General features: G+C 44.9%; 1 protein-coding gene across 5 annotated transcripts in view; it reads right to left on the reverse strand.

The window, feature by feature from the left end:
• Window positions 1–1,626: 1,626 nt before the first annotated feature.
• SHC1 (SHC adaptor protein 1) overlaps window positions 1,627–18,500 on the reverse strand; it is a 127,588-nt gene continuing 110,714 nt past the window's right edge. For all 5 annotated transcript variants that reach the window (XM_085638750.1, XM_085638752.1, XM_085638751.1 and 2 more), the window contains 9 exons: window positions 17,136–17,255; window positions 16,631–16,684; window positions 14,134–14,185; window positions 13,641–13,767; window positions 10,109–10,304; window positions 9,949–10,009; window positions 5,531–5,704; window positions 4,842–5,083; window positions 1,627–4,750 (listed from right to left, as the gene is read on the reverse strand). In XM_085638750.1, coding sequence (XP_085494876.1) covers window positions 4,622–4,750; window positions 4,842–5,083; window positions 5,531–5,704; window positions 9,949–10,009; window positions 10,109–10,304; window positions 13,641–13,767; window positions 14,134–14,185; window positions 16,631–16,684; window positions 17,136–17,255 — 1,155 coding nt within the window. In that variant the 3' untranslated portion in view covers window positions 1,627–4,621. The remainder of the gene's footprint in view (window positions 4,751–4,841; window positions 5,084–5,530; window positions 5,705–9,948; window positions 10,010–10,108; window positions 10,305–13,640; window positions 13,768–14,133; window positions 14,186–16,630; window positions 16,685–17,135; window positions 17,256–18,500) is intronic.

Below are 18,500 nucleotides of genomic sequence, written 5' to 3' on the forward strand. Positions count from 1 at the left end.
CGGGCCCGAGGGCGGGGCTTCTGAAGAGGATTTTCGGTCGCGACTGGGCCCAGCTGGCGGAGTCTTGACCAATGTCTTTTTGGATTGGGTAGGGGCAGGGGGGGTGGTACTCACACGCTGCCCTGGAGTGATGAGGTCATCGGAATCGTCGGCCTCGGACACGATCTCGAGATCTTCGGTTTCATCTTCAGGAACATCCTGAGCAAAGATGTCCTCCGGTTCTGGAGCTGGTTTGGCCATAATATGGCGTCGAGCTCTTCGGTCCCGGAGGGTCTTCTTGGAACGGAAAGCGGCACAAGCTGGACAGTTCGATTGGTTGTGTTCCGGCGACAGGCAGAGGTTGCAAACCTCGTGGTGGTCACTGTGGGGGAACTTCGCTCCACACTGGGGGCATTTTTTAAAAGGTGTCCTGTCCATCAGCCGCTTCCGGAACCGGTCCGAGTTGATTTCGACGTCGATGGAATGAAGATTGAAGAGTTATTTTGATTGCTGGAAGTTTTCTGCTGGAGCGGAAAAAAGTTCATCCGAACCCAATGGCGGAAAAAAACAATCTGACGATGGAGTGGATGCCCATGCGCACTGTTGTCCAGGGGAGGAGTCACCTATCTCGTGACCAAAGGCTTCTTCCGAAGACAACAACAACCTGCAATCATCCGAGCCCAACACCAGATGGCAATCTTATCCTCAGTGTGTGATCTGCAGCTCATATGCCTCGAACCAAGTGTTTTGTTACACTATTGTAGTTTGTGCTGAGCACTGGGCTCCACCTATTACCAGGATTGCCCTACTTGCCAGTCACACGTAAATCATGGTCTTCCAAGGTGCTCTTGCGGAGGGCACAAGTGTAATCACATGTTTAGGACTAGCCCAATGCAAGACACAATCTTTTCCAACATGGATTCATTTTTCTTACTGTCAGGACACAATGACTGGTAAAGAGGAAGCACCTTTGAAACGCCATCACCATCGTGCCGGGGTGTGCTTTGCTAGCCATTGTACTGCATATAGCTACCAAGAATACTTTTGTGCATCGCTGGCAAAGATGAGATTTGTTTGGCATAGACAGTGAATCCTAACGTTTAGAGGTAGCTGCCTGGGTATGGAACGACAAATACCACTGCATTGCAGATTTGCCACTGCTACGGACAAGCATTTGGTAAACACTTGATGGGATGTTGCAACCCCGAAAGATAGTACCATTATAGTTAGGACAGAACTCAAAAGGTGCATTCTCTTTATCCTCCCTCCATGCAAGTCACTTCTATAAGACCTTATCCTGGGACTCTGGATACAATTCAGCTTTGAAGCGTTCGGCTGGGACACTTGCTCCTTGCATGCTGAAAGTCTGCGTTCTAGTGTCTTGGCTTCTGTAACTCGGTGGTACCTGAGCACTTGAAGATACATCCGAATCCGACAGCGGGAACAAAAACAATCTAAGTTGTAAACATACATAAACCTCCACCATGGAAGCAGCTACAGTTAGCTAACAAAGAAAACTTGACTCGGTGCTGCAATTGCCTTTATGATGGCTGCTTCATCATCCAGGGCCTATAAATGTGTACGGCTGCAGCCCTTCCCTAGAAACCACATTATACTACCAAAAAAAAAAAGACATGGAGAAGCTGATTTTCTTAAAGAAATACTGCCTTTAATATGCATTGTGTTTTTCCTTTGGTATAATCAAGGCCCATTAACAAATGAAATAGAAAAATACAAAGAAAAATAAAATAATACCAGTAAACAAACAATTCAAATTCATAAAATCAACTAATAGTCATTTAGAATATATTGTGAAGACAACTACAAAGTGCTGCTATGATATGTAAAGGCATGACAGCTACACTTTGGTATAAGGATGTGCATGCGAGAGAAGTATACAAACTGATTTACACTTCAAGAGGGAAGACGGATGGATGGATCAGGGGAGTGAGCGTGTGGAGAATGACAGTCCTCAAAGAAAATGAGTGTTTTTGCCTTCTGGCAAGCTGTAGACCGGTTCCTCTGGGACACCCCCCACGGCTCCAGTCACAGGGCTACCAAGGGGATGGCCTGAATATGAGTAAAGTGGCCCTTTTTCTTAGCTAGGTTATCGTAAAATGTAATATACTCTGTATGAGGAATGCGTCCCTTCCCTAACATAGAAAACTGGAGTGTAAGGTGATGTTCATATGTGGCAAAGAAAGGGAGGAGTGCATTGAAAGTGTCCTACAGGGTCAATGTCACAAGAGCGATTTTCAAAAGGAGGTGCAACACTAAAACATCCCCTCAGCGAACAACGTCTGAAACCACTCGCGACTGTCCACATCCAGAGACGGACAATGCTCAGCGTCAACTGGAGATTACCTGACCCTATAGCTCCATCTTCGCTTTTGTAGAGTTTACATAAAACAGCAAACCCCGAAGAGTTCCTTTTCGGATGTTGGTTACATCTACAAGTTGTGTAAATGCACATTTAACAAAATTAAAAAAATGAACAGTCAATATTGTGCTCACAACAGCGAGAGGACAACCTGCTGTTGGTTCACTGTGTTTAGATGTGGGGTCCAATGCTTGGGCACAACACCGAAGGGCTTAGGTTATGGAAAGCTTTATGCCAGCTGCTGAAGTAGTTGCACAGCCACCAAGAAAACAACACGTGCCTGCGGGATTGTGGCACGCAACTCTTGGATTCTATTGAACGCATGGTGACCGCTCCTTAGCTCATTCGTCACTATGCAGCTCCTGGTGGGTGACCAGGATGAAGGAGCAGCCACCTTCAGCCCCAAAGTCATCTTCACTGGTTTGCCACCTTCCTGATGAAGGCCACCATGTTGTTTCTTCTTATAGGATAAATCTAGTTTGCTAAAGTGGGACGCTTTTGTGAAAGTAACTGTGCAGGGAATAGCAAAGTCCTAGAGGAAAAAAAAGGCACATGATCTCAGTCACCAGTTGACAGAAATGAAGCAAAATGGGTTGTGCTTTTGGGAAACACATTGCTTTCTTCACACTCAGGAGTGCCCCTTGTACTCACCCAGGGTATACGCAACAAGAAGACCAACCAAGTAGGCATTCAAGGAAACTCAAAATAAGTAAATAAATGCCAGTGCACAGTGATCCACCGTGAAGCCAACAGTCCTGTTGTTCTTGCATACAGTAAGTCCACCGCTAAAACCTGGTGGCAAGTCGCCCACTGCAGAACCCAAAGATACAAGTTCTAATCCCAGCATCAAGTACTGTTGGTACCTACATCTGTCACTGATCCGCAAATGGAAAAGTCATTTAACTTTTCTCGTTTTGGTTTACACTCGCATGCAAGAACTTAGAGAAAAAAATCTCACAAACAAAAAAAGACAGTAGTGTCTTACATCTGGGCTGAGTGGACTCCACAGAGAAGTAAAAGATGCATTAGATGCAACCAAATATCCTGATCAAATTCAATAAAAATGAATGGACTTAACTGGATAATTCATGGATAAAGAGAAAATCTGCAAAGTAAAAGTTTGGCTAAAAGGTTGCAACCCAAATCAGCCCAATTAATTAATTTACACTGGATTCAAAACATAAGCAGCAAAGCAAGTTGGTAGAATTAAAAGGCCACATTGGTCACAAAAATCGACTAAAAAATAAAAACAATAATATCCAATTCGCTGATTAAATGCCTGCAAGCAAAATCGACCAGTCTACTATGCTGAATCAAAGCTTGCAGCGGACGCCAACTAATTGAGCCGATCCGGTTTTTACACTTTGTAGCAGCTTATTTTCATTGGTTTAAAACCAACATAAAAATATCTGAAAACGGCAAACATTTTGTTCAGATAATGGGAAAGGAAAAACAGTACTATCAGCCAGCTGGCAAAAACAGGGGGAATGAATGCCTAGATCTTAAGAAATTAGAATTTCAAACTCGTCTATAGCATGCAGACCAACCAAACACCTAAAAAGTGCCTTTGGATGAAGCTGTGTTGCCTCTGAAGAATCCAACACTTCCAGGCAAGGTTCCAAAGTGTGGAAAGCAGGTGCAACCCTAGTGACATGTGCTTGTGCTAATAACAGAACAGAACTGGTGCGGAGAGGAACGATTTAGTAATCGGAAGGCCTGACTTCCAAATCCATAGCGGGCTAGAGGGTACTCTTTCAATTCTCCCCAAGGTACAAGGATTCTTTCTTTTCTGGTGTTCCATCTCTGGCATTTGGGTTTGAAGCCTCCTTCCCTGGAAGAAGTGGTCTGTCTGGAACATTGTAGCAAGAGAGGCGCCTGGGCTGAGATATGTCCAAGGGCTTCCAACTCTGTGTTGCATCACTCTCTGTGAACAAAAGTCACAGCGGTTTTCTGAAGCGCACTAGAGACTCGGGTCGCTTCTTTCGAAGGAAGTGATCCCAAGAGGAAGATGTGCGAAACTTCTCAACGAGTGCAGGTGTGGCAGTAGAGTGCAAGAAACAGTGACAAGGAAAAAGCACCCAGGTGCACACAGTAAAGTGTCTGGACACAGAGCACTGCTGGGTAGAAGCCGATACTCTTAATCAGCAAAGAGATAGCCGTGGAAGTGTTCAATGAAGATCCCCGTTCCACCAGCCACAGGAGAAGCACACAATGGAGTCACTTCGGCTCAAGGATGGACAGATTCACAAACTCCGCTAGAGTTCATACTCTCCTCTCGACAGGCTGCTGAAGGCTCATTTCACTGCCAGACGAAATGATGGGCAAATGATTGTCCATGTGGTAGCTGATGAGATGACTGACGCTCTCAAACCGGTGATCCTTGGTCCGGACCTGTAATTGGAGAGAATGGAAGTAGTGAGCAGAAAAACCAAAAGGTATTGCAGCCGGACACAAGCCTTCGACACATGTTAGACTGACTCACCACTCCTTCAGGATCCACAAGAAGAAGGTGCTTGTGCTGAGAGTTCTGAAGCCCCGTCAAGACATACTGACCGGGGGTGGTGGTGCTCTCCCGCACCAGGAAATCCCCGTTTCCCTTAAGGAGCTTCTCAGCATCTTTCCGGCTCATCTTCCCGTGGTACCAGGGTTCACACTTTAGCTGTTCTTCCATGGAAGCCATTGCCTGCGCTACAGGGGGGACCCGCAGTGCATCTTCAAAAGGCTCTAAACAAAAAAGCAGGGTCAACAGCTAAAACATGCACACAAAAAAAGCACCAAACAGTAACATTGCCTACACCAGCGACATGTGTATAGCCCATTCTGAAACCAGCATCAAACCATGCATCATCTTTCAAACCTGTAGAATGAAAAAGATGCCCCAATCAAGGGTCTCTTTCAAAGACAAAGAATCGCAAGGATGTCCTCGTCTCAATGTGGAGGAATCGCAACGTTTCCATCCTTTTAATACAGAGGAGTCTCAGTGCATTCTCACCCTCCCCTGTTCAGTGCCGAGTGATCACTAACGGGGAGGGCCTTCTGCCTTTCAATAGTAAAACATCAGTAAGCTTTCCTACAATTTGAGGAGTCACAGACTCGCCTCATACTCCTCCCTCTAATGCCTACTAATCACACAGTGGTCCCACTCTCACTCACAAAACCGCCGGCACTCACTCATATCAAAGATATCCCGTTGTATATTGCCATTGGTGGCGCAGGCACCCCCAGGTGCGGCCTGGCGAGACTTCTCCAGGTTCTGCACGTTCACATAAGATGGATCATCGAACACTTCCCCACGATTAGGTGGTTTGTTAGCAGGCGTTGAGGTGACTGAATACTTCTCTCGCCCTATGCAGAAGAGAAAATGCAGATGTTTTCAGAAGGATCTTTTCAGATCTGTAGCATACACATAGAAACACTCTTAGTTTAGGCACCAATGACTTTTTGGGAGAATAGAACATGTGAAGAATATAAGCCACAAGCAGAAAATACCACTTCAATAGCAGCAGATTATTTCACCTACCATTCAACTGTGATAAAAAGCCATGCATTATACCACACTTCGGTCCAAGCAGAGGTAGTCTTTTCTCCATTTTACACGCCTGGAGTAGTTTCCTCCCTTCTAAACACCAGAGCTGAACAGCGCCTCCTTGAAAACAGGGTTGGAGCATCACCTACCCTACCAATAATTTACACTCCTAACAGCCAGGGGGTGAATGCAGTTTTCCTCCTGCAAACTAGGGCAGGATTTTGTCTCCCATTATCAAAGACACACCCTTCCGAAGACCAAGGTTCGAGTGACAGTCCCAGTCCTGCAGCCTAGAGCAGAGGAGGTAATCTTCCTGTACGCCATTTGATAGTGGTGCATTTCATCATACAAGCCCTTGGAGATATGTCTGGCTATCCCAAGGTGCCAGGCTCGATCCAGAAGCTTTCATAGCAGTGCTCTCGCACATGCCTGACTCCTTGCTGACTTGGTTCCACCCTGGAAGTGACCAGATGTGTTGCATATAAGCACCAACCCAGCCTTTTAATGTCAGTTTATTTCCTGACTGTTTGCAACCTCGAACTAGGACCCAAAAAACAATTAAAGGTTCAGGTCTCTAATTTTGAACCTTTTTAGATGGGAAAAGTGACCCCTCTACAGTGGCAAAGCACTGAGGAATCACCATTATATAGAATATCCATCAGAAAGAGCATTACCGAAGGTGAGCAACTTGAACTGCTGATGGATATATCTAACCTCAGATTCCTCACCTTTAGAATAGATACCAACGTAGTACCTGCCCAGGAAGGGTGGGAGATCTGTGGAATGGGCTCAGATCAAAAGTCCTCCCTTGCCCTCCTAGTCACACCTGGCTGTCAAGGAAGCAGTTAGCAATTTTTGAGCATGTGGAGTGACGCCCAGGTCGCAGTCTGAGAAATATCCACAAAAGGCATTCTACGTGCCAGCGCACTGGTATCAGCTTTGGCCCTGGTGGAATGGACCAAAGTCCTTCTGGAGGCTGCTTCTTGGCAAATTTGCAGTTCTTAATGCAGAGGACTATCCAAATTGATATTATCCACCCAATGGTCTTTGGTGCAATCGATGTATCAGCTAAAAGCTCTTTTGGTGTCCAACAAATGAAGTCTCTCCTCCTGTTTTTTCAGACAGGGGATGGCTTGCCCAATGTGAAAAGGAGTTCCGACTTTTGGCAAAAGGGCTGCCTTGGTCCTTACCAACAGTTTTATCTTGGAAAAAAAAAGGCGTTGTAGGGTGGCTGCACCGCGAGAGCCCAAAGCTCACTCATGTGACAAGCAGAGGTAATCACAACAAGGAAGACAGTCTTCGGAGTCAAAAGACGAAACTAACAGTTGTGCATCAGCTCGGAGGTGATCCACAGAAGGAAAGTCTAGTTCAAATTAAGATTTCCACTGTTGCATCAAAAAAGGTTCGAGAGGAAAAGACTATTAAACCTTATATGTACCTCATCACAACAGGTGATTTAAACAAGGACGGCTGGTCCATCAAAAGCAAAAAGGCATTGAGGGCCAACAAATAACATTTAATTGTAAGCAACCAGAGGCCTTGCTGGGCCGAAAACAAAAGAAAACAAAACATTGAGTTTGTCGTAAGGTGTCCTGTTGCATGCAGACTCATCAGGCCACAAATTTGTCCCAGCGTCTGTAATAAATAGACCTTGTAGAGGGGTGCAGCAAGGATAACATCCACAACCTCAGAAGGTAGATTGAATGCAGTCAACTGCCACCACTTAATCTTCACACATGAAGGTGTAAATTGTACATGTACTGGTGCAGAACCCTGTCCGCCTGCTGGGACAGAAGATTCTCCTGAAGTGGAAGCCTGATCAACGGGACAGATGCTCCTGCCCAGAAGATCCAGGTACCACACTCTCCTAGGCCAATCCGGAGACACAAGGATGACTGGGGCCAGGTCATTCTTGATCATTTTCAGAACTATGGGCTAAGAGGTAGAGGTAGTGGCAATAATGTATACAGGAGTCACATGCTCCACTCTAGCTGGAGTGCATCTCTCAGATAGAGCCTTCTTCGTAACTCCAGTGCATACATTTTTTGACACTGGTCGTTTGAGAGGAGGGGAGATCGAGCCAGGGTTCTCCCCATCATTGGAAGATGGCGGTGGATTATAGCGTTTATTGGCCACCTGCAAGTCTATGCATACTTGCTCATCATCATAACGTGGGGGTAAGTCATCCCAGTCATCTCCCCGGTGATCTCTAAGTGGTGGCAGGCTCTTGTCAGAATCTGAGCCAAAAAGCTGGCGGAGCACCTTCGAACAGCTATGCAGAAGAGGCAGTTTTTTACATAAATCCGACTGTGCTTAGGTCACATGCATCCGCATGGGACCTCAGTCAGAGCCAAGAAAAGTCTGTAAGGAGTCCGCAGCAGCATAGGTAAAAGGTCCTCTTTCAGTGCCAACAGCACATATGGTGCAAAGGACAGATCTGCAGGTGAGAACCCAAATAAAGGCCAAGGCGAATTCTTGGGGCCTGAAGGTACACAAGAGGGAATCGGAAGAGTGCCAAAGATGCAAAACATGGCCTCCCTAAAAGGCCTCGATCTGCTGCGTTGTTGGAGACGACCCAGGGAACTTAAGGTGTATTGCCACCAACTGTGGAATCAGCTCCTAGGTGGAAGATCGGGAGCAAGAAGAAGTAGCACATTGACGCCCTAGGGACTTCTCTGGAGATAGGGAGGGGCAGAATGGGGAAGTGCCCCACTTGGCCTTCTTGTGTTTCCAGTTCGAGTGTGACTTAACAGAAGACTTTGACCACAACAAGAACGTTTTGAAGAAATGGCCTCGGGAACGGGAAGGAGTCCGTGTCCTCGACTTTGAGCTGGAGCAGGACTTGCGCGATTTCTTCCAATGTTTGGAGACTTACAGCTTCGCTCGGGGTCCCAGATCGCCTTTTGGTTGAAGATTGTGCATTCCTCACACAACTTTGAAACATGCCCAGAGTTCAAACACCAAAGGCACTCCTCGTTAGGGGCTGCCACTGCCATTTGTTTAGGACAGTTACTGCATGGCTTGAACCATTAAGTGTCAGAAGGTGACACTGTTCCCTTGCACACACACTGGTTATCAAACCTTTTTGAAGAAAAAAATGTGTCAAACCTATGAGAAATAGGAAGAGCACATCCAAATCCACATTAGAGGGCGTGGAAAGAAAGGCACTGACGGAGCGCACTTGTATGCACCTCCGGTCATCTCTTCTATGTTGGAACAAAGTCAATGCAGTGCCGCACAGCGCCACATAGCAGCACACAGGAGCACCGCTATGAAAGCTTCTGACAAGATTCTAAAAGCTGAGGAATCTGCGGTTACAAGCATCATTCAGAATGCGTGATTTGTAACATACTATATATCTGTGTAGCTGTATATTACAGCTATAGTATTGTTTCTGGCCCATCACTAAATGGCAGGAGTGTGCAAAGCATGTGCTCTACAGCTGCACTTGCTACAAACACTGTGTACCACTGGTTTAGTTTCTCCACTACTGGTACTGGTGTGATTAAAAGCACAAATACATCTATTGCCTCTTTAGGTCTCCACAGACATAGCCTGCAAGGTTCAAGTTCCTCTGGATAACATTTCTGGTAGTAAAGATTTTCTGCTATTGTCAAACAACAAATGACCTGCCTCTCCTCAATGGAGAGTTATGCTACTGCAAGACCAGGATGAAAATATTTCAAGACCAGTGAGAAGTGGGTTGTATCTTTTTAATGGAAGCAGTCAAGCGGTCTCTCGGAGATCCTCATACCTGGCCATACTGAATTTGAACACACCTAGTAGGCTGCTGTGATCAAAAGGTCCCTTTTCAATCCAGCTGTCATTAAGTTAAAGAAAATCATCACCAATTAGGAGTTGTTTTAGACCAATATGATCAGAAACAAAGTAGGGGAACTTCTGAATGAGGCAGGATGCTGAATGGGCCAAAATGCCGATTATCGGTTTCTTTTTATGGCAAACAAATGTGCTTGAGCCGTGCCATCATAAGGGACTCTGAAATATGAAAACAATATTATACATCTGATCGACCAACTTTCAGCAATTACCCTGGGTCACATACCTTGCACAGGAGGGTGCTGCTTCCGGCTATCGTAATCTCCGCCAGACATCTGACCGACAGGCTGCAAAAAAGTAAGGAGTAAGATCATGATCCGTCTGAAACAAGCAATAGCCACTGGGGCCTTCAAATGTAATTGGGCCTAGCAGCAGGTCACACTCACCAGTGTGGCTCCCAGGTGATTGGGGAGCTGTCCAGACGCAGGGGGCCGTGCCTGCCCCACGCCTGGGCCATCTCGCAGCCGCATGTCGACCACACCCCCGATGGGAGGCTCCTTCCCAGGGAAGTCATTGTAGTACTGGTGATCTGGAGGTTCCTCCTCTTCCTCATCCCAGGCAGAACCATCGAAACCTGCCATTCTGGAGAGAAAACAGAATAAGGAATCCCTGAATGCATAAAGGGCTCCTCCTGTCCTGGCATAAAATTGCTTCTGCCACCCCATACATTACAAAACCAAATGCAGAGCCATCCTCAAAGTTTTAGGGCAATCCTTTTACCATCAGAAATGTACGCAATACCCCGAGAGCAAGGCCGCACATCCATCCACAAGTTTCTTATGAGCATATAGAACGGATTCCAACTCGAACTGGACCAAGAATTGCTTCTTTACCACTGTGTGCACAGCTCGCTTGTGAAGGTTGTTCGAGTGAATTCAAGGACATTGTCCAAGTTTCCATCTTAACTGACGGTGTACACCACTCAGCCAGTTATGCATGCTTATTTCTATCTGTGCGTACTTTGCAGAGTGCTGCCTCTTGGCTGTTGTACGCATTGTTTTTGGTACGCACATGTGGTTGCCTTATGTTATCTTTATCAGTGGGTACACCACACCATTCATCAGATAGCACACGAGCCCACATTCTGTGTGCATTTTTTGATGTGCTTGTAAACTGCAGGAAGACACCACGGTTTTCTCAACTGTGGGGATGCATGTCCATGTTTATTAGACCTAATGCTAGTATCTACAGCCTGCACAGCTGCTAGAATATTATGGTGTGCATGAATATGTCGGATGCAGGATATCCTATGCTCTCCCCTTGTGTGTATCAGAGTATGTGCAACTACTGGTACATGTTGCATCCTGTGCTAAGTGTGTCCTTATGTGTTTGCTCTTGTGGCTAGTCCCTATAGGCCTACTGCTTGGTCATGTGCAGCGGGGTGGCCACTATCTGTATGATTCTATGTGCCCCCCTGCAACACTGTGCTCTTTTGCATCCAGTGAGTGCACTGTGTACACTCTTCTGCTTGTGTACAAGCTCTCTGCTAATGAGTGCACACTCCTGAGTGAGTGTGTATGCCTTCCTGAACTGAAGCTGGAGCCTTAGATATGCAGGACATAGAATCCATTATAGCCCAACTCAGAGCCCATTCATGACATTCTGTGGCTATTCTATTACAGCCACCACAGGGAATGTATCAACCTTCTTAATAAAACTGCTCTCCGTGACATAGGACTCAAGCTGCACCCCTAATGTTGTGGCCCAAATAGGCAGGGACTGATCTGGAGCTGCAAGCGTTCGCCATCAGGGGGCATCTGGCTTGGCAGATTGCGCCGGACTCGTCCTATTGAAGCAGGACCAAGGCTGATGGAACTATAGCATAAATTCTCAATTGGTCTGTTTTTTTCCCAAAATGTTCTGAGGGACGAGGTTACTGCCCCGAACTCCCATAATCAAAACCAGCTTCACTCAGGGTAATCGGAGACTGGTATTTCCACCCTGCTGCTTTAAAATGTCATCTGCTATCACAAATGCACCCCTGCCCCTTTCAGTGTTAGTTGCTGTATTGAAGGCACCCCAACAGGCTTCCATTTCTGAATTTTCAGCCTTTGCTTGAAATCCTGCTTCATGAATATTAAAAAGCAGCATAGTTGTGAATCTTCTGAATACCACCGTTGCACGGTGCAGGCTTGGCACATCATTCACGGTGCAAGCAACTCGCCAGGTCGCATCACAAGAGCTGTGCAATTATTGCTCGGTAGTGCGACTCGGCTCAAAGTGTACCTAGGTCAAGTGTAAGTGTTATGAATAGAGGGACATCAGAATAGGGATAGGTCTGTATCCAGAGCCCCATATATCATTCAGCTGGCTCTGGAAGGAAAACTGTTCCAACAGGAACTGTTCCGCAGGTGGCTTCCTGGCTTTCCCACTCTTGCAAGCAAAGGAGCCGGGAGGACCAGTGCGTCTTGGAAACAAGAGTTTTGGAGGGGCTCCTGCATCAAACTTTGAGGTCATAAGCATCACTGCAATGTCACCGAAAAACACAACTGGATAAGGTTATGGTAACAGTGTGGTGAAGTAAGGTGGCCCAAAATTGAATGCACACATTCCAGCTCGCTGCTGGAAACAGGAATAGGACTTAATCGTAGAGGACTTCATAATTGCCTCAACCCGGAGCACACTACATTGTTGAGACAGCAAGAGTTACAGGCTGTTGGACCTGGATGCAGCTCTACTGTTTCCTGCTAAATTGTGATTTCAACATGACTGGAAGACTTCTATTTACCCATAGTGAAAATGGTCAAGAGTTTCTTAAACAGAGGAAAGACTATAATGGGGACTTAGCTGCTGAAACTTGATCTGAATTACTTTTTTTTGTTCAGTGTTACGGGTTACTGCTAGATTTTTGCAAAAACAGGCCCCATACATACCTGGAAAACACCAACAATTAGGCTGCAATGTTATACAGATCTCACAAATTTGGTTATTTTGCAATGCACGCATTACATTTATTTTGAATTTAATATTGTACTGCTCCTCCTTCCCTTAGCCTGCAAACTGGGACCAGACCTTTACTGGATGCCTGGGGCCACCGTGGCAAGGCACTTTATTCATCCGTGTTCCAACAATACCCAGTGCACTCGTCTTTGGTGTACTAATTTGCACATTTTGCAGTGGATTCCTCCTCCTGTTACTCTGATGTCACACACTACGGTTTGCTATTGCATCAATAAACATTGTACCATGGCATCTACAATTAATGCTTTTTTTTTCCTCTGTGAGAGCTTTTGCTATTATGTCACTGATGACCAAGAGAAGGTTTCTGAAGCGCATGCTTACTATTAGAATTCCAGCCCAACACCACTTTGCCTAGATTATATTTGACCGGAAAGCATTTATCATATTTTTTTTTTTAGAGTATTTACGGCAAGTTAAAAACAGCTGACTAGCTTTCTCAATGCAGTAATAAACCTTGACATTAAAAAAAAAAAAATGAAGAACTCCACTTCGGGATATATTAAATATATCGAACAAGTATTTATTAATTTTGTGTGGATTTTAACATGCCATAAAAAAGCAGAAAATATACGGATTCATACCGGCATGGTTACATGAAGGCGTTACTAATCACATATGCGATATTAGTTATGCAGGTATAGATATTAAAAACCAAATGATGCATTCTGTATGGCATGTGTGTTAATCTGCATATAATGAACAAATGTGATGAGAGATGCTGAATGGATTCTTCTGCAGCGCTTTTTGGTTTTAGAGAAGTTTTACTTGCATTTTAAGCTGGACACAAAACCAGAGAAACAAGGCAGCCTCCACACTATATGGTTCATACATATTTTTAAACCCCGGGAGTGTATGGGAGCTCTTCACTACAGGATAGACGCCCAATTCCATTCCAAGACAAGTCATTCACTATTCACATAATATCCTTTCATACGCAAGCATCGCCCTCGCGTCTACCTGTCGTGGGGCGTGACCAGCTTCGGTGGGTTCTTCAGGTACTGCTTGAACCGCAGCTCGAAGGCTTGTCCAATGGTGCTGATCACATCCTGAGCCAGGCCCTCCTGACACTCCAAAATATGGCACGCTGAAAACAGACACCGAACATCTTCATGAAAGACAGCGCCCAATGTTCCTCCTTTCTGGTACATTTAGTTCTTTCTACTGTCTCTTTAAAAATAAAGACTTGTGGCCCCAATCTGAACCCTTTTACCTCTCCCAAAAACTAGAAAATATGGGGAAGCCACAACTCTTTAGGACGGCTAAGGCACTAAAAGCCAAGAAAGTTTGTGCTTTCTATGACTCCTCTCTAAACACCTCTTCCCACCAGGCAGTGTACATCAAGCATCCACCATTCCTCCATTCTAAGCAGTCCATTTTAGGAGTACAAAAATATTAAAAAACCTTGAGCTAGCCGTTGTCGAACCCCCAAGCCCATCACTTATCAACGCACCTCTTTGATTCACTGGATCTTTGGCAACGTAGGCGACATATTCAGCAGTGTCCTAGATGATGAAACAGAAAAACAACATTTAATGCAAGCGTGGTGGAAAGAAGACTTTACTTTCACACTGTGGATAAGGGAATCGGTTGAAAATTGCTAGTATAGACATTTTGGAAGTCACAAATCGTGAACGACTGTCTAGCAAACGACTGGAATACGAATATTTGGCTATGAACATAACCCCCCACATGTAAAGCAAACTACTCAGCGACACACGAAGCCGACATCTTCTAAAGCCCGATACCTGCACCTCAGTTAAGACATACTGCAAAAATGTTAGTTCAGTAAAGGATTCAATGTGGGCACTTTTGGCCCTCCTGGCTCTCAAAACAAGTTGCAGATTATATTTTACATGCTTAAATTCAGTGGCCCACCAACTCATTAAACAAGCACTCGCATTGTGTGAAAGTAAGCAACCCGCATTTGGTGATGGCATATTGAAAAGCAAAACGTATTGACTTTGTCAATGCTTGCTTATCAGTTGATGTAGAGTGCACCAGTACGCAAAATGCAGGTCCCGACTAAAATATTAGTAAAAGACCTGCAGCAATGAAAAAAGCAAAACAAAAAAATAATTTGTTTGCTGTATACAATGTGATGTAGTATTGGTAACAATATGTAGAAGCAGAATGCTCTTAAGCCAGACCTAAAAAGAAGTAACCACAACAACTGAAGCCGGATTAAACACTTAGAAGGCAATCGCAATTCAGAAGAAATTAGAGATATTTTACATTCTCTCTAGCTATTACTTCATCACTCAAATGCAACCACATAGGATTAAGGAGTAAGCACTTGACATGCAACGCACTTTTAAAAAAAAAATCTTATCCCAATTATTCGTAAGACAGCTCAAAATGGCCTCTGGAAGACAAAGGGAACCAATCAGTGTAAGAGGAAATAGAGCAGAGTAGGAGGCTAAATAGAGTCGAAGGTAGCACAGCAGCAAGGAAAGAAAAAAATAAAGGGCTGTTGTGTCCTACTTTGTAGCCAACTAAGTAGACTGCATGGGCCGGTGGATCCTGCTCCAGATGGGAAAGGCAGACTGGACGAACCAGCAGTCCTTCCCTACAGGACATGTCCAGGGAGGGCGGATCCAAGATCCCACACTGGAGGGAATGTATAGACTGGATGGTCCTCAGGTTGTCTTTTGGAAGACATAGGCAGATCAAATGGGCCCGGGTGTTTTTATCACAAGGAAACTGGCAGACTCTCTGAACCTGGTAGTCTTTGAACAATTCCAAGAGTAGGGTCCACAGGTCTATGGCATTCAGACAGACTAGATGGATCTCCAGGGTCTTAACCCTTTTCAATAACCACAAATCCAAATTGTCTGCTCGTCACTGAAATGCTATAAAAACTAGTTGTTTTCACAAACTATTTAGTCTGATTAACTATTCTCCTTTTTACTCACTGTGCTTCTGCCGCTAAATCTGGAGCCTGAATCACTGCTGTTTTTGCATGGGGACATTACTCATTTTCCTGACCTACCATTAGGGCCCTGACAGAGTAGTGCCAAGGGAGGAGGTCTGTAGGGGAATACGTGAAGCGCGTGTCCCTAGCATACAGAGGGCAAGGGCCGGAGAGGCAGCCTCTGAAGTGAAAGTCCTCGAGCTCATCACTGGGCTCATGGGCAGCCAGCGTACAGCAATCGCCATCAGCAGCTGCAAGTATTGTAGCTATTGGTCAACTATAAACCCCTTAAGCCCACAATTAACATCACTATCTCAGACACAGAAGACCTTTATACTCAACAGAACATAACCGGTGTTGGGCTAAAGCAGCAGCAGAACACCCAAGCTCGCCTTATAGAACCAAAATTGTATCCGTAGATACAAAACGGAGGAATGGAGAGCACTCCAGCCACCATCTTGAAACAGCGAATATAAGCATCGAGTCACACAGGTACGTAACAGCAGCATTAAATTAAATTCAGGCAGTCTTGCTACAGCAGAGAGGTTTTCTAAGCACAGCTCTAGAGCATATTTCAAAGAGATAATACAAGTTTATAGACTATTTATAAATGCAAAATATACAAATATATCTTAAGTTCGAGAACGTAAGATTAACAAGACAGTTTACTACATACATTAGTAACAGCAGCCTAACGCTTATTGCAGTTTCTTTTATACGGCAGCCTCTGGAGATTGCAGAGTAGCCCAACTCGACCATAACATCAGAGAACTAGGATGGCGATGGGCAAGAGGCTCATACCATAAGGAAACCACTCGTCATCTATCTGCACAGCAGCTTGGAGAACTGGCTAAAGGTAACCCAGTAGTGGTGTTCAGGGTTACGCCTTACTTGATAACGTATTACTAAGGCCTATTATCAGGTAGTGCCAGGCAGCCCCTAGCACATACATACATTTTATTTGAACATTTGATCACATTGGTTTACTGGAGCCGGTGAGAAACTACACATCGGAGTGATCAAATGGTGTACTTACCGGGTCACCTCCTGAGGCAAAGGAGATGGACTGCATATGGTGGTTAGCAATGATCTGTCAAAGAAAACGCAGAACAAAAAAGTATAACTTGTAAGTTCTTGCATTTGAGAAAAGGGAGTGAAGAAGAAAACAGTCCATGCATTGAGAGGACAAATCACAGGACCTAATGGAACTCAATTTGGGAGGACTCAAACAAAAAATGTATGAACACTCTATGCAAAGGCAGTGGATTTATGAGCTAGCAAGTGGTCTAGGCTTGCCAGGAAAGTGCACAGACCTAAGAGTAAAAGTTGAGACGGATCTTATAGGTTAACACCCGGGCAGAGAGACCTGGTCGAATCACAGCAGGGTCCACTCATCCATCTAAAGTCACTAAAACATGTACCACAAAGTTTGATGAATGAGAATATGTATACAAGAGACAGGCACAGCTGCAGGAGTCCAAATTTGTAGTTTCACTTCAAACTTCCCACCCTCCCTCCACACAACCACCACCACGGCTCACCTGCTTGCAGTCAGAGGCCATAAGATTGAGGCTACTTGTGGAGATGGTGAGCGTGATTGGCATCCCAGCAAACTTCAAGTTACTCTTCCCCAGGATAGATGTGAGCGAGCGTCCGCAGGTCTACGAGGAAAGCAAGAATGTTGGTCAGAGAATAAAGGAAGAGAGAAAACCTGACATTGTTAGACAGAAGATGGAGAAGGTGAAAAAACACAGGACAAGATACTGGATGACTGGAGAATGGAGCAAAAAAAAAAAAAAAAACACACTTCTACAGTATAGAAAAATCAAAAGATGATCCCCGCAAGATTAAAGTGAGCAAGGTTTTGAGGGAACACAAGCACAACAGTCGCAGGTGGCACCGGGGATAGGGAAGGCAGGATCAGACTGGAAAGACAGAAGGATAACTTCAGATTGGAGGATAAAAAACAAAAAAAGAAACAGCTGTGCTTGGTTGAGAGGAGAGATTAAAGATGAAGAGTTAAAAACAGAACCTGGAGGGTGAAAGGAATGAAGTGACTGAAGGTCTACGAGAACAGCAAAACCGAACTCCTGTTCACCCAATGGAAAGAAAGGTCCTTTCCCGTATTTGGCTCGACAACCTCATTGCATTAAACTGCAAATTATCCATCTCCAACTCTGTCAAATCTCTGGGGATTACACTTGACAAAAACCTGAACATGAAAGAGCATATTAATGATTCAGCTAAAAGTGCCTTCTACATGTTGAAAAACCCCTAAAAAAAAAAAAAAAAAAACTTCATCCCCATTGAAGACCTAAAGACTGTGGTGCAATCCTTAGTCCTCTCCAAGCTGGACTATAGTAACGCAACATTCACAGGCGCTATAAACACACACTTAGCCCCTCTGAAAGCTACACTCCACGGAGTGGCCAGACTACACATGGAGAGCTGCTTTGACCACATCACGCCCACTCTCAAGAAACTCAACTGGCTACCAACAGAGGCAAGATGTATACTCAAAACTGCCTGCATAACAGACCAAGCTCTCTACACGGAATAACCAGTCTACCTTGAAAACAAACAATCAAAAACTGGACAAAAGAGGCCTCTTTGGAGCTCTAACAGTCCACTCCTAATTGTGCCCAAATTTAGGAAAGAACAATCTTGCACCTGCTCCTTCTACCCCACACCCTCCATGTAACTTTGTGCACCACTAACTCGGGGCCAAAACTGGGCAGGCCTCTACTCTCACCACCCATGTAACACCCAACCATAACTACCTCAGAACTATATCGTTTACATATCCACTGACTAATGTATACTTCTTTTATAGATGGTTAACACGTATTTTATTTACTTTTTTTGTAACTTGTGCTATTGCTGCTATATCGTTTTACATACCCTAC

This window comes from Triturus cristatus, chromosome 12, assembly GCF_964204655.1.
Source record: "Triturus cristatus chromosome 12, aTriCri1.1, whole genome shotgun sequence".
Classification (NCBI taxonomy): Eukaryota; Metazoa; Chordata; class Amphibia; order Caudata; family Salamandridae; genus Triturus; species Triturus cristatus.